The 17,365-nt window shown below is 43.7% G+C and overlaps 1 protein-coding gene across 1 annotated transcript in view; it reads right to left on the reverse strand.

Annotated features, from left to right (window-relative positions):
* Window positions 1-324: 324 nt before the first annotated feature.
* The window catches only part of LOC142584156 (pancreatic lipase-related protein 2-like), a 41,662-nt gene continuing 24,621 nt past the window's right edge, over window positions 325-17,365 (reverse strand). Inside the window, exons 6-8 of the mRNA XM_075694328.1 lie at window positions 16,950-17,202; window positions 9,230-9,424; window positions 325-1,008 (exon numbers count right to left, since the gene is read on the reverse strand). Of these exons, the coding sequence (XP_075550443.1) occupies window positions 779-1,008; window positions 9,230-9,424; window positions 16,950-17,202 (678 nt within the window). The 3' untranslated portion in view covers window positions 325-778. The remainder of the gene's footprint in view (window positions 1,009-9,229; window positions 9,425-16,949; window positions 17,203-17,365) is intronic.

The following is a 17,365-nucleotide window of genomic DNA, read 5'->3' on the forward strand; positions in this document are numbered from 1 at the left end:
AGTGAGATTGAATGGCTTGATTGTGGAAGCAACTAGTACTTTTATTTCTTGCGAATCGCAAATACATACGCGTATGTTATCGAGGATTTGTTGACCAAGTAGACAACTTCATTTTTTTTTACTGCTCATCAGGTCGTTCTTCTCAAGGTTAGGAAAGCACGAAGGGAAGAAGACGACAGAACAGATGACGAACACTTTCCTGTGTCCTGTCGTCCTTGTCCCTTCACGCTTCGGCAACCAACTTCACACCAACTCGCCCAATTCGTCATTTTGTGAGGTGGTCAATGTTCTATTCTTACGGTATTAACGAGCAACCAGTCACTCTTCTACGCCATTTCTTTTTTTATTTCATTTATTGATGATGTTAGTATACTCGACATAAAACGAGTAATTAATAGACGCTCACACACACAGGACTTGGTGTGCACGCGCGTGCCGAACATCTCTTCAATTTACCTGCCATGGAGGCTCCACTTCAGGCCCTTCCATTTTCCGGCTTCATTACTCACGGCTGCAGCGTCGCTGCCGTGCTTCGCGCGCACGCTAATTTTTCGCTCCGTAGTTCAGGGCACTCGCTGCACTCGAGCGAGAAGGATTGAAAGGAGAAGCTTTGGCTTTGTCCGGTTTCAGATGTCGCGACAAGAGTCACCGCAAGCGACGACGGCCGTGCCGGCATTGAACTGCTCTGAAAGTTTGGACAGTGTCGGCAGAGGCTCGGCTACGCAGTCCCGAGCATCGGCGCTCCGTGCTGGAGAAAAGACGGCGACGAACGAGAGCTCTATGCTTTGCAGTACTCGGACTTTTCGTTGGTGGTGAGCAATTGGACGCCCCTCCCAGCAACAGTGTCGCTGAAGTAACCCATGAGGCCTCGTTGCCCGCGCGACTGGCACTTGTTCTGCTCCAGTGCCCGGTAGCCTCCGGCGCACGGGTTGGACAAGAAGCGGCACCGCTTGTTGCGGAGGGACTCGAGGAAGTAAGCAGGAGCCCGGAAGTGGTCGCATGGCAGATCTGCGTGCAACCAGAGAACAGACCAGTGAACTTGAACATCCAAGCTCTGGCTTGACGGTCGGCCGTCATGCAACCAATCACAACTATTGTCGTCGGCAGGGTGTGCTCTACAGTGTATACCTTTGATCAGTATACGCGGTCTATATATGGCTGTGGCCAGAAACAACAGAATCTAGATATATTAGGGCATTTTGTGGATACTAGCTGACAGGCTTTGAGCACTAAAGCATGACTTCCCGATTGCACTTCTCGAGGCTGTCAATTATTATCTTTCACCTTTCTCTGTTACATTGTTTCCCACCTGCAACCCCACCTGCGTAATGCATATTAGTGAACTGCTGTTCACTAACTGTTCTATTTTGCTGGTGTAAGCTAAATTTATATAAAAAGCAAAAATAAAAACAAAATAGGAAAACAAAACGATGTGCATGCAGGATAAGGATTATTTTCTATCCTCACTTATATTTAACACTTGATGCCAACAAGTGACTGTCGAAGAAGGCACAAAACAGCTGATTTACTGAGTGCAAGTGCCATGGATTAATCTCCTCAAGCCAGCCCGCTTGCTAGCTAATGAAGTGTTTTGCAAGTGTGTCTCTGTAAGATGGTATAGCTTTGTATATTTCAACGTTTTTCAGCGCCACTTTATGTCTCAAACGTACCAAAGCTCAATCACTTTGCTTTCGTCGTAACTTTTTCATCTTCTATCAACTGAAACAGCAGATAAAAAGGCGGAATCTCTACACCCTTCAGCAGATACAGCCAGAAACGCACATTGTTTACAAGAAATTTACCACAAAAAAGTATTGTAAATGCATCTCTAGTAAGAGAATATTTGTTGGAACGCTTATAACAGTTTCATTCACTTTGATTGCCATGACCGCCAAGAAAGCAAGGGACAGTTTTAGGAAGCGTTGTTTGCATGGCGCACAAATAATGATAAGGACTGATCTCCTTAGCAATGGCGTACCAGTTGTTTCTCCAGATATATATATATATATATATATATATATATATATATATATATATATATATATATATATATATATATATAGAGAGAGAGAGAGAGAGGGAGAGAGATAGTAACAGGGTCAAATGGTCAGAGGGTCATTCATCATTATCATCATCAGCCTATTTCATGTCCACTGCAGGACGAAGGCCTCTCCCTGCGATCTCCATTTACCGCTTTCATGCGCCAACCGATTCCAGCTAGCGCCTGCGAATTTCTTAATTTCATCCCCCCGCCTAATGTTCTGCAGTCCTCGGCCATTCTGTAACCCATTCTGTAACCCTAATGGTCCACCAATCTAACCTGAGCATTGCATTTTTTGAGCATTTTTTGAACCTGAGCTCCATCTTTTTTCTCTTAATGTCAATTAGAACATCGGCTATCCCTGTTCGCTCTCTGATCCAAACCGCTCTCTTTCTGTCTCTCAAATTTGTGCTGAGCATTCTTCGTTCCATCGCTCTTCGTGCGTTGCTTAACTTGTTGTCAAGCTTCTTTTTCAGTCTCCAAGTCTGTGCCCCATATGTCAGTACCGGTAAAATGCAATGATTATACTTCCAGTCAGGAACTGATAATGTCTGCTGAATGCGCTCCAACCCATTTTTATTCTTCTGTAAATTTCCTTCTCACGATCAGGGTCCTCTGTGAGTAATTGACCGAGGTAAACGTACTCCTTCACAGACTCTATAGAGGCTGACTGGCGATCCTGAACTCTTGTTCCCTTGCCAGGCTATTGATCATTATCTTTGTCTTCTGCATATTAATCTTCAACCCCACTCTTATACGCTTTCTGTTAAGGTCCTCAATCATTTGTTGTAACTCGTCCCCAGTGTTGCTGGACAGGACAATATCACCTGGAAATTGAAGGTTGCTGAGATATTCGCCGTTGATACTTACTCCTAAGCCTTCCCAGTTTAATAGCTTTTTTTTCAAATAAAATCAAATCAAGTTTATTCATTACAAACAAAGAAACGGTTACATTTTTGTTTTAGAGACGAGGGTCCCAAAGTCGAAGAGTGTAACCGGGACCCTCGGTGGGTAATTATAAGAAAAGGAATTACATAGGTGGCAGGACAGAAATAAAATTTATAGAATGTACACTAAGAGAAACGAAGGGCTCTAGTGCAACAACATAAAAGTGATTATGATTACAATGTACAGTAATACTAACAAAAAAATAAAAATAATATCGGCGTACAACAGAACCTTTAAATTATGTAAAGAAGGAACAGAACGAAATAGAGAAAAATATAATCGGCAGGCCGAAATGAACATGAAGTAAAAATATAAGTGTGCTAAAAATATACATATACAAAATTTCAACAGACATAAAAAGCAAGAGAATACATAAAAAGAAGCATTTATGAACAAAACGACTAAACGCAACAGCAAGCATGTGAACAGCAAAACATAGGAAAAATAGTGATAGTAAATAAAACATTTGGAACCATGATTGCGTCACTGCGTCAAAAGGAACTCTTTAAGGGATTTTTTGAAGGCATAGAATGATGTGAGTGATTTTATGTTTGATGGTAAGCGATTCCATAAAGATATGCCAGCAAAAGATGATGTTAGTTTACCATAGCTGGCACGGACACGAGGCAGTAAAAAATTTCTGTTAAAGGCGAACCTAGTTCTATTGTAGTTATGTAAATTATTTGAGTTAACGAATTCCTAAAGCAATTGGTTGTTAAGTAACTTGAAAAATAAGATTGTTAAATTATATTGAAACAAGTTCACGGTCGTTAAAATGAGGTTTTGACGGAGCAAAATGGATGCATTTGACTGGCGAGGACTGATAGTAATGATACGAATGGCTTGATTTTGTAAATGCTGAACTGGTGACAGGTGGCAATTGTACGTGTTGCCCCAGGCAGCGATCCCATAGTTAATATGACTATGAATAAAAGCGAAGTAAAGTGATAAAAGAGGCTTGTGAGAAAAGAAGGCGCGTGCTTTTATTACAGCGCGAATGCCAAATGCCGTTTTTTTCTTAATATTGTTAACGTGGGAGTCAAATTTGAGGTTAGCGTCCAGGAGAACACCGAGGAATAGAACCAAGTCACCGGCTGGAATTTGATGAGCACCAAGTGTTAACGCTAGTGGAGCAGTTAGGACCCTGTGACCACTGTTGAATATGATATATTTACTTTTCTCGGGATTCTCGGACTACAACGCATAGCTGGAATACTTCGCACGCTTAATATAACGCAGTGAATAGCATGGTATAGATTTTGTCTCCTTGTCTGACCCTTTTCTTTATAGGTATCTTCCTACTTTTCTTTTGGAGAATTGATGTAGCTGTGGAATCTCTGTAGATACTTTCCAAGATATTTACCTAAGCGTCCGATACTCCTTGATTACGTAATGCCTTTATGACTGCTGATTTCTCGACTGAATCAAATGCCTTTTCGTCATCTATGAAAGCCATAAAGAGAGGCTGATTGTACTCTGCAGATTTCTCGATTACCTGATTGATGACATGGTTGTAATCCATTGTAGAGTATCCCTTCCTGAAACCTGCCTGTTCCCTTGGTTGACTAAAGTGTCAGTGTCGCCCTTATTCTATTGGAGATTATCTTGGTGAATATTTTATATAATATTGGAAGTAAGCTAATGGGCCTATAATTTTTCAATTATTTAACGGCTCCCTTTTTGTGGATTAGTATAATTTTGGCATTCTTCCAGTTCGCTGGGACCCTTGAAGTCGATAGACAGTTCGTATAAAGGGCCGCTAGTTTTTCTAGCATTATATCTCCACCATCTTTGATGAAATCGACTGTTATTCCATAATCTCCTGTCGGTCCTCCTCGCTTCATGTCTTGCAAGGCCCTTTTGACCTTATCGCTAGCTATAGGAGGTGTTTCTGTATCCTGTTCATTACTGTTTCTAATGGAGGTATCCTGACTCCTCTGGGTACTGTACAGGTCAGTATAGAATTCTTCCGCTGCTTTTACTATATCTTCGAGATTACTGATGACATTACCCTGCTTATCTTTCGGCGCACAGATCTTGGTTTGTCCGATGCCTAATTTCCTTCTCATTGTTTTCAGGCTGCGTCCATGTTTTACTGCTTCCTGAGTCTTTCTCACGTTATAATTTCGAATATCCCTTATTTTCTCCTTGTTGATCAGTTTTCACAGTTCCGCGAATTGTATCTGAGCTCTTGAGTTTGACACTTTCATTCTTTGTTGTTTCTTTATTAGGTCGTTTGCTACTTGGGAGAGCTTGCCTTCTGGTTGTTTTGGTGCCTTACCTCCCACTTCAATTGCTGCCTCTGAAGTCAGCCTAGTTACTGTTTCATTTATTGCCTCTATGTCATCTTCATCTCTCTGTTCTAAGGCTGCATATTTGTTTGGAAGTGCCAACCTGAATTGGTCTGCTTTTACCCTTACTGCGTCTAGGTTGGCCTGTTTCTTCTTGACCAATTTTACTCTTTCTCTCTTCGAATTGAGGTGAATCCTAGCCCTCACTAAGTTATGATCACTGCACTTTACGCTACCTAACATTTCTACATCCTGCACTATGCTGGGATTGGCAGAAAGTATGAAATCAATTTCATTTCTTGTTTCACCATAAGGGCTTTTCCAGGTCCACTTTTTTCATATTCGAAAATTATACATTGAACCATATATTAAAAAATTACATGAAAAGTGTCAATGAGCAAATTGTAGAGCGACATGAGAAACTCCCGATACAACTTTATGTTGCGCAATACGTGCTGCATAAAAGTTTTTTTTTTTTCCGAGCGTGAAAGAAGCCCGCGAATACACGCAAACTTGCCGCGCGACGAGCCGCCCCCCCCCCCCCCCCACTCTCCCAGGAACCCGTGCGGGGGAAGCATACGGGGGGCTAGAGATAAACAGCTTCTATATATATATAAAAAAACTATCGTTTCAAAGTCAATAATGCCAAGATTCCGGCTATATACGAGAGCTGCGGTCACGTAAGGAAATTTAAGCATGAAATGCTTTTAGGTCTCGTTGTCGGCGACCTTCAAGTAACCTGGATTCAAAAACCAACGCTGTTATCTGGGCAAGTTGCTAGAACAAAACGAGATTAATCGGGCAACCAGTCAAAAGTTAAAATGCGGTCTGTGGCCCCTAATCCTTTGTACAGGACCGCATTACATACGCTAGCTACTGCCCAAATAAGTTACAAAAAATAATGCTTCCGATTTCTTCCTAATGTTTGTTCACAATGTCACTCAAGCTGTAACTTCTAGTATGCTGAAGTTCTATTTGTCGTTCCCAATAGCGATGTTCAAAAGGCAGATGTTGGGCACCATACACTTCATTGCCATCTTTTGGCGCTGAGGGCTGGTTTTGCGTCGCCTCGAGAGATGACGCCACGCTATCCACCGCGGTGGCTTAGTCATGTGTTCTGTGGCTTAGCGGTTATGGTGTTGCGCTGCTAAGCACGAGGTCGCGGGATCAAATCCCGGCCGCGGCAGCCGCATATCGATGGGGGCGAAATGCAAAAACGCCCGCGTCTCGTGCATTGGGTGCACGTTCAAGATCCCCTGGTGGTCCAAATAAATCCCCACTACGGCGTGCCTCGTAATCAAAGCATGGTTTTGGCACGTAAAACCCCGGAATTCAATTCATTCTTCTTCTAGCTAGGCAGTGCGCTCTGTCTCCCTAGCGTCTTTCGCTGCCTATCGTGCGGTATTCAGCTGATTTTCTTCTTCTAGCTGGGCAGCGTCCATACGGACTCGTGCACAGTATGGCGTGGTGCAATGTAGAGTGGTGCGGTTGTGGCGTTGCGAACATGCACTACACCCATTTTAAGATTGTGGCTAGTATAAACGCCCACCCATCTACTTTGCCGGTTGTCATTTCATGCTTACATCTGCTCTCGATTACGGGAGAGCGAGCAATTCTTTCTTTCGGGGGGAGGGGGGAGTCTGAACTTAGACCCGAGCTAAAGCTTCCTCAAAGGAGGAAGCTTTAGCTCGAGTGCTCCTATCTAAATACATGTAAAAGGAGAATTCAAGTTTTGTGCAGCGGTTTCCGAGAAAAACGAATTCTCCTTTTACATGTTTGAGGAAGCTTTAGCCTCGGGTGCTCCTATCTAAATACATGTAAAAGGAGGATTTGATTTTCTCGACAACCACTGCACCAAACTTGACGAGGTTTGTTGTATTTAAAAGAAAAACTGAAGATCTAGTTATTGTTGGTTTCGAATTTACGATTTAGGTCGTCAATTTTTTACTAAGAGTTGGCAAAAATTTCAAATTTTCAGAAAACGAGACTATCAAGTTTACAACTCCTGCAACTCAGCAATGAAAAATGGTATCACAATTGGTGGTCGCATCTCATAGTACATCTAAAGCGGACAAAATTGATATGTTACACATAAATCTAAAAAAACTTAGTAATATAGAAATACAGCTTTTGCAGAACCCCTGTACAAAATGTAATAAATTCACGTAACATATAAAATGACAAGTCAAGTTTGTCCGCTTTTAATGATAATCTAGTGGATGCTGTTTATAGACCGTGATATTTGTTCTTGACGGAGAGCTATTAATTTGTAAACTTCGTGCTTCTACTTTTTTCGAATTGTGGAATTTCTGAAATTTCTTTCAATAATATTCAGGCCCTAAATCGAAATTCCACTCCGAACAGTCACTAGAATTTAACTTTTTCACTAAAATGCAGAAATTTCATTAAAATCGGTCCAGTGGTTATCTCAGAAAAGCGTTTGTGCGTTTTACGTGTATTTGAATAGGCCACGTCGGAGTTGGGCTCGAGCTAAAGCTTCCTCTTAAGTGGTTTACATATGGAGTATGGACTCATATAACAAGCATATGCGCGAATGCTTCAGAAACGCTAGGATGCATTCGCACCCGCCGTGGTTGCTCAGTGGCTATGGTGTTGAGCTGCTGAGCACGAGGTCGCGGGATCGAATCCCGGCCACGGCGGCCGCATTTCGATGGGGGCGAAATGCGAAAACACCCGTGTGCTTAGATTTAGGTGCACGTTAAAAAACCCCAGGTGGTCAAAATTTCCGGAGTCCTCCACTACGGCGTCCCTCATAATCAGAAAGTGGTTTTGGCGCGTAAAACCCCAAATATTATTATTATTATTAGGATGCATTCGTCGCAACCTACGTAAGTACCCGCCTATTATCCGCAAATTAACGTTCCTGACTTTCGTCCGTTCTCAGCTTGAGTTCGCGTCCCCGATGTGGTCTTCTCATCATGAATATCTAATCTACATGTTAGAAGCCATCCAAAACCGAGCTAGTCGATTCATCTCCCACAATTACGATAGGCAGTCAAGCATATCTCGAATCAAACTTGATCTTTCACTTCCTGCACTAAGTTGTCGTCGTGACGGGGCATTGCTGTCGTTGCTCCATAAATAAGTTCATCAAATGAAGCCATTGTCTTTGGCGCTGGAACGTGCGAGTTGTATATCACGACGGCTGAATAATGAGATAAGCTTAATTCGCATCTGCGGAAACACGGATGTATTTAATCAGTCAGCTTTGCCACGAGCCATCCGTTTGTGGAATTCTCTTCCTGAGAGCACTGTCACGCGAACGGATAGAGATGAATTTGGGCCAACTCTTGAACATGCAGTTTCTGTCATAAAAAAGTGTCATACTTTATGCTATGTTCTGTATACCTGTGTAACGTCACGCAGGTTTTTTTTCCTCTTTCACGCCTTAAACTAAATTTTCTTATTATGTTCGCGAGCAATGCACGTAATAATATCTATCGGATGTTTTGTACGCTATACCCTAAATGTAATTTCTGTTTATCTCAGTATTGTTAGTATTGTTTATTTATTCTGCTTTTCATGCTTTGTACTACCCTTTTTTTACACGACGTTTGATTATGTGTGCGAGCAATGTGCGTGATAAAATTTATCCGATGTTTGTTTAATACCACAGCTCTGCATTTTTAACCTTGTTTTGCAGCGATTCTTTCTACTCATCTTCGCGGTATTATCATGTGCAAATTTCTTATTGTGATGCCCCCTTACTCAATGCTCCTCATGGGGCCTGAAGGTATCTTGAAATAAATAAATAAATAAATAAATAAATAAATAAATAAATAAATAAATAAATAAAAGAGGAGGTAAGGGGTCGAGTGGTGAATTCCGAACGTCACGAATGTTGAAATGTCCGCGGCAGGTATTTCCGGCTCATGTGGAGCTGATGTCGCTGCCATTGCCCCTTCACCGAGAAGACCGCGACACTCACCGAGTGGTTTGCACCCTGGTTGCTTCTTGCCGCCGTTGGGGTAGAAGTCGACGTGGCCGACTTGCCGGTCGATGCCCAGTTCGCCTACCACGATAGCCTTGCCGCCGCTTGTGTGGATGGCGTCCACGTAGCGGGCGTCTTTTTCTGAGAGGCACACGGTTGTGTTGTCGAACAGCGGTCCGGCCGTATCCAGAGCTGCGCAAGAAGCGTTGCCGTAGCGACGCACGTTAGTGACGGCAGCGGCTGAGAACCGAAATGGCCCGCACAAAGCTTTAAAAAAATAATAAAAAACAGAAGGCGGAGGTTCTCGCTTGGTGTAAAGAGGAAACAGATTAAAGTCTAAAGGGTCGCTCTCTTCTTTTATTAGCGAATGACGACAACGAAGTACTGGAACAGAATACTTCAGTGTAGGATATTTTGAAGCAGCAACAACGTATTCCTGCTCCAACCGTCTCCAGCAAAACGAGCCGAATGCATGACTCTTCAGCACGCTCGATCAATTGATTAGGCTAACGTCGGTGAATTTTACTGAAATATTAACCTACGGGCCTTCAATTCTAATTTTAGGATCTGACATGTGAGGTCCTGTGTATTAAATAACTGTCTCTGCTGAGAGTGGACGGCCGTGTAGTCACAAGCGTAAGTTTAGAGACTGATTCCACTAAAAAAAAATTACTCTTTTTAGCAGCCTAAGCATGCTGCGGACCGAATCAAGTGGCACAGCCTACGTGCGTTTGTTCTACCAATGTAATGCATTGAGATGATACCACGTTTCACGGATGTGCTAAAATAAATTAATTTTTTTTTTGCTGTGGTTTGATGCTGTGGTCTCTAGACCTTTGCTCGTAACTGTACCTCGTGAACGCTCACGTGGTTATGGCGCGAACCACGCCTGAGGCCTACCCACTGTGTTGCTGGTGGTTTCTCATTTACGGGTGGATACGCAGGCACATACGGCTATGTCAGGTCTACGTATATGCGTGTTCAATTTACGTGAGGTAATTTCTTCTACGTCATGAAATTCTGCACATCGTAAGTGTACAACTTGCCCAATCAGCCACCATTCTATATATATATCGTTCGTTAAGCCTACGTGAATATCTGTAACATATTTGGCACCCCCCACCTTGAAGTGTTCTACTCCAGAAGCCGTTTTCGTATTCGGGACATAGGCAGTCGACTGATTCAGACGCACTATGCACCACTGTTCTATCAAGTGCAAAAACTCAGTCGGTACCAAATAGCTTCAGCTAAGCAGTTACACTTGAGCACGGACATATGCGAATTCCGCAGATTACATCACCCCTGCCGTCATTTGTTGGCGGCTAGCGCAGGCGGCTTACTAACTTAGGCACTATTATATATATATATATATATATATATATATATATATATATATATATATAGTTTTAGAAACGAAGGTGCACACTTACGAAAATTGCATCTTTAGTGTTTTTTACGTTTCGGCCGTGGCACGGCCTTCGTCAGAATAAATACAGATACGAGCGCGCAGCCGCTTTTATGGGCATGCGCACGTGGGCATAATCAGTAGTACATGCACGTGTACACTTGCAAATAATAGAAAAAAAGGTACAGCAGCAAATATAACTTAAGCACAATAAATGATATGCATTAAATATCATTAACGTGTCGCAATGATTGTACATGAAGTACAACATAATATCGATTGCGACATGGCAAAACTGATTTGGCATGCTTTGTCAATTCCTTACAAGAACATACACATCAAGATATGGCAGACAGGCACGACACTTTTCCTACGCTCTCGTTGATACCAGATGACACAGTGTTAAATTTATGGATGAGAAAGGCTTCTCGTACTTCTCGATCATGGTGCGATTTGAAATCTGATTGTATTATGGTTACACTGATATTGTCAAACGTATGACCTGGCAGTCGAACATGTTTAGATAATGGAAGGTGTGGCAAGCTGTTAACGTGTGCTTTGTGGTTATTGAATCTGACACGAAAAGATGTTTCGGTCTGACCGATATACTGCATATGACACACTGAACATTCAAGCAGATAGATGACGTTAGTGCTGTCACAAGTGAACCTTATCAGTTCACTTCCTCCTAAATTTTCTTCTTATGTCAAAGATACTAACCACTTTCTGTCTGATATCGCTGACTTGCGTGTTCCAAGCGATGCTCTTCTAGTCACACTGGACGTGGCGTCGCTGTACACGAACATTCCCCATACAGATGGGATTCAATCTGTACTCCGCGCATATAACGATTCTGTAGATGACAAACCCATCGACGATTTTACTCTTGGCATAATTCTAACAGTAATCCTTGAACTCAACAACTTTGAATTTGATGGCGAGCATTACGTTCAAACCAGCAGTACCTCCATGGGCACAAAAATAGGTCCTAATTATGCTTACATTTTCATGGGCATACTAGAAAAGAATTTCCTCGATACTCGTGACCTCAAACCATTCTATTACAAACGCTTCATCGATGACATTTTCCTAATTTGGCATCATGGTGAAGCTGCATTACTTTCCTTCATTACGGACTTTAACAACGCCGCACCGTCAATTTCCTTTTCCCATTCCTATTCATCACTCAGCATAAACTTTCTTGACGTCTCAGTATCTCTGTGCAATGGTAACTTAACGACAAATCTTTACAGAAAGCCCACTGACCTACAGCGATATCTGCATTTTAAAAGCAGCCATGTCAAGCATTGCAAAGCGAGCATTCCCTACAGCCAAGCTATCCGGTTCAAAAGAATTTGTTCGGACAGTAGTGAATTCACTCGCAACTGTAACCAGCTTCGTGACGCACTAACCGTACAGAAATACCCTTCACAAATAATCGACGATGCCCTTAAACGGGCCGACTGTCTCGACCGGAAGGAACTCATCTGCACGGACAAGCGATCGGCGCCGATTTCACGAACTAACCTTATCCTAACACACTTTCCATCTATTCCTAACGTGTCCCACATTCTCAGGAAGCATTATAACTAACTAACACAAAGCGACCGTCTTAAACACATTTTCACGGAATCGCCAAGAGTTGTCTATCGTCGCTCTAGGAATCTGTGTGACCTAGTAACCTCTTCCAAGACTAAAGCGATTGCTCTTGCTGGTTGTCATCCCTGCAATAAGCCCCGTTGTAAAGTTTGTACACACATGACCACATCAAAGACTGCTAGAAGCACATCATCCAATTTTTCTGTTAAAATCAACGGCGACTTCACTTGTGACAGCACTAACGTCATCTATCTGCTTGAATGTTCAGTGTGTCATATGCAGTATATCGATCAGACCTAAACATCTTTTCGTGTCAGATTCAATAACCACAAAGCACACGTTAACAGCTTGCCACACCTTCCATTATCTAAAAATGTTCGACTGCCAGGTCATAAGTTTGACAATATTGTCACGTGGTGGTGACGTTGAAGAACACAGTAGCAATACTGTGAAGGACAAAACCAACTTTTATTGGGCGAACCTGTGCCCACAAAAACAGGCTACACTTATAGCACAACGATAGCGGCGAACACGGTCGGCGATCGTCGAAAATCTGATGAGCGGGTCAAGCGTGTCGGCTTTTATACAGCAGTCGTCGAATGTTCCAGACTAATCGTTGGGACCCGCGTGCCTTCCACAAAGTTCTACACCATTCGCGTCACGCGATGAAATCAGATAACACAAGGTTCGGCGACAACAGAAAGCGGATAGAAGCATCGATAACTTTCCAGAAACTTCGGATACATACAGGTGCGTCCCGCGCTGTGCGATAACATTTGTTAGGCGGCAAAACGTGGTCGCCCGATAAAGATAAGAACACGTGTCACTATCAGTGTAACCATAATACAATCAGGTTTCAAATCGCACCATGATCGAGAAGTACGAGAATCCTTTCTCATCCATAAATTTAACACTGTGTCATCCGGTATCAACGAGAGCGTAGGAAAACTGTCGTGCCTTTCTGCCATATCTTGATGTGTATGTTCTTGTAAGGAATTGACAAAGCATCCCAAATCAGTTTTGCCATGTCGCAATCGATAGTATGTTGTACTTCATGTACAATCATTTCGACATGTTAATGATATTTAATGCATATCATTTATCGTGCTTAAGTTATATTTGCTGCTGTACTTTTTTTTCTATTATTTGCAAGTGTACACGTGCATGTACTACTGATTATGCCCACGTGCGCATGCCTATAAAAGCGGCTGCGCGCTCGTATCTGTGTTTATTCTGATGAAGGAAGTGCCACGGCCGAAACGTAAAAAACATTAAAGATGCAATTTTCGCAAGTGTGCACCTTCGTTTCTAAAGCTACCTATGCACCGGATCTACAGACTTCTCATTGAATTATATATATATATTGATTATCGCAGATGCTGTGTATCACACGGTTTCTGTGCATAAAGGAGAGGCAGTACGCTGTTAGTTAAAATGTTCTTGTGAAAAAAAAAACAAATGAGCATGGCAATTTTGGTATCATATCCTTTCTGTTCTTTTTTGTTTTCTGTTAGCTCGTTTTTCTTGGGTTTCACCAAAACAATCTTCTTACTGTTTTTTTTTTGCAATATTACAGAAAATATTGTTAGTATGTTCCATTACAGGACTACCTTTTACTCCCTTCATGGCTACAGCTTTCATGTAGTACGTAATAGCCAAATGCTCGGATGCGGTTGTAATTTACCATACACAAATTCGCTACGTAGAATGCATGAGATGTGACCAACCCCTGACAAGCCATCTGGCGCCAAGACACTCGGCACTACGCGACACCCATCCAAGTATCCACTCTACGAGTTTAATAGCCATGCTCCGAGTGGCATCACTCGCTCTGATTGCAGCTGTATCTCGTTCACAAACGGCCACCATTTGGCTGCGCATTTGAGATCATCATCATCATCATCATCGTCATCATGGTTACGCCCACTGCAGGGCAAAGGCCTCTCCCACACTTCTCCAACTACCCCGGTCATGTACTAATTCGAAGCCTTGGGAGCTATGCAAAGAGGGAAGGCAGCTGGGGAGGAACTCAGGAAGAGGACCTTAGTGTTGAAGCGATGAACGACAATCTTATGGGCATCATTAAGGAGTGTGCAATAGAAGTCGGTGGTAACTCCATTAGACAGGATACCAGTAAGCTATCTCAGGAGACGAAAGATCTGATCAAGAAACACCAATGTATGAAAGCCTCTAACCCTACAGCTATAATAGAACTGGCAGAACTTTCGAAGTTAATCGACAAGCGTAAGACAGCTGACATAAGGAAGTATAGTATGGATAGAATTGAACATGCTCTCAGGAACGGAGGAAGCCTAAATGCTACGAATAAGAAACTAGGAATAGGCAAGAATCAGATGTATGCGTTAAGAGACAAAGCCGGCAATATCGTTACTAATATGGATGAGATAGTTCAAGTGGCTGAGGAGTTCTATAGAGATTTATACAGTACCAGTAGCACCCACGACGACGATGTGAGAGAGAATAGTCTAGAGGATAGTCCCCCCCCCCCCCCCCCCAGCTTCGGTTGGAGCCAAAAAAAATTTTGCGTGCTTAAGAAACACCCGGAAGGTGGTTGAGCTATGAGATAAGACATTATCAGCCTTTGGTAGGTACCGTTTAAAGACGTCCTAGAAATATCGAGCGGACCAGGCCCTTTAGGCACTTTAACGATGAAACGTCGGTACTGATTGATCGCCACGGCCCAAGCAATGCAGTGATATTGTGAACATACTACACATTCACTCTGCGCCATAAGGCGAATATCGTAACCGAATGTGCACGCAACACTTTTATATCCCCGCAGAACTGAGGACTGAGTGTCATGGATTTCACAACATCTGTGTGTTCCTCTGTCTCGCAATGATTTAGTGCCTCCGGTTTCTCACTTTTGAGGCACTGTGAAGGCAGTAAATTTTTTTTGTACTCAAATGTACGCACTTATTGTCCTTGAACGTTCTAAGAGCTGACGACTGTTCCTGCGGAAATGGCTCACCTCTCACCTTCTTTTAAATATAAAAATAACTAGCCATGCTCCTTTTCACTTACCACTTTACTTCAATCAAAACCCTATTAAAAAAAAAGACGCAGTTTCGCCAGAAAGGCGAAGCACCGATTGCGATAGCAAATTAGTGGATAGCTATACGAAGTAAGTAAGTAGGTTTTATCGGTCATATAAACTTTTAAACATTTGTTTACTTACTAAATTAACAATGATAGAATGTGTAAGTGCGACTGACATAGAAAGAAACAGACACACAGAGGAAGCGCTGTCACTGTGTGTATGTTTCTTTCTACGTTCACGTTGAGTCGCGCTTGCACATTCTATCATGTACTCATACCAACTAGTCCGCCAACGCGTTTTAACTAAATTAACAAACGCGGCGTCACGGGCGCACAAGTAAACATGAACACATCTCGCTCGATGAGCGCGGAAGCTCGTTTTCAAAATGCTGTCGTGAGAAATCGCGGCAGCAGCAGCGATCGAATTGACCTTGGTGCATCTCTCGCTTCAACGCGAACGAAAAGTCGAAAGCACAGCGCATACGAAGCTACCGGCACTACGCGCACTCTGCAAACATCGCAGATCGCTTCGAAGATGAGGTTCGCGCGGGCGCGCACTTAGGCCTCGTCGCAGATCGCTTTCAAGATACTGCGCTCGCACGGGTAAGCAGCAGCCGCCGGAGAAGAACGGCAGATCAGCACTGCCAGGCAGTGCTGATCGCGGCGATGATTTTATCGCCATTGGGCTTTAACGGAACTGTACAGCGACGGCAGAAATGCGCCTGGAGTGTCCATATAAGTGCTATCGCAATAAAAAGACGGAGGTAGGCCCACTTAGAAGGCGCAGCTCTCGCTGTCCCGTCAACTGAAAGCGGCTGTTCATGCTTGCGAATCTATCCGTTCGCCAAGATACTGCTCGGTCAGTTGCGAAGCTGCTTGACGCTACCAGCCGGAGGGTATAGGAAATCCATAGCATGCTGAACCGCTTGTGCAGAAGCTGGCTTATAGTTATCATTGCAGTATTCGCATAATATTGCTCAGCTACTATTTCTTGTAAGCCGATAGTTAACTGACGTTACAAGAAACTTTACTACCAGATTAGACGTGTTTGTTTTTCTCTCGATGTAACAGGCACAGAGAATAGCGTGAAAGCACGCTTTAATGCTTCGTGGAAGATGGTTTAATTAGAAAGTAATGGTAACGACACGCGGTTCACGAATTGCGAATTGTGTAGTGTTCCGTACATTTTTCCGCCTTAACAAACGCCGAAAAATAGATTCGCTTCAATTAAGCGCGTACAGCTTTGCGTACGCGTTCAATGAATCCCGCACGTAATGCATGCAAGAGCATTAACGTGCATGGGGTGTGCGTCAACAGGCCGCTTGGTCTTCGAAGCCACGTTTAATGACGAAGGCTCAATGACTTGACGTGATGTTCTCCGATATCTCACGAGAGAGGCAGCTACAGGAAAAGCGAAAAAAGAAAGAATACACTGTACACACACGACGATACATAGAAGATACAGCGGGTTTTGCTCTCGTATTTTTCCCCCCTCTTCACCCCGTCTTGTTTTCTTTTTTCGCGTTGGCTCAGCGCGCTTTGCTGCCTTGCGATGCATATTATGCAAGGGGCGGGCGCCGGAGACCTGCCAGGCAGTGCTGAAGCGCTCGCTCGTTTCGCGCGGCAGCAGCAGCAGCAGCAACATAACAATACCGGTGATGCGCGGGATGAGCGTCCCGGTGCTGTTCTTGAAGTGTCTGCCGAAGAAGCCGGCGATCTGGCCTCCCAGGCTGAAGCCCACGATGTGCACCTGGTCCGGGCCGAGCGTGCCGCGCTGCGTGTCGATGAGCCGCTGCACGAGCAGCGATGCCTCGCGGCCCACGAGCGCCGTGTTGCCCGCCGCTTTGATGTAGCTGAGCTGCTGCGCGCCACCGCTCCAGTCGACGATGATCACGTTGCAGTCCTCCTGCAAGCGGGCTGCGTGAGGGGTGCGTCGCTGTTTGGCAGTGGCGTCAATGCGACCGAGATAACCCTTCCCGCGATCAATCTTACGCTTCGGTCCTTGGCGAGCTTCTGGCGTAAATATCGACCACCTGCAAGCTCGCTTAGGCCGATCGGACAAATTAGAG

The sequence above is a fragment of the Dermacentor variabilis genome, chromosome 1, assembly GCF_050947875.1.
Source record: "Dermacentor variabilis isolate Ectoservices chromosome 1, ASM5094787v1, whole genome shotgun sequence".
Taxonomy (NCBI): Eukaryota; Metazoa; Arthropoda; class Arachnida; order Ixodida; family Ixodidae; genus Dermacentor; species Dermacentor variabilis.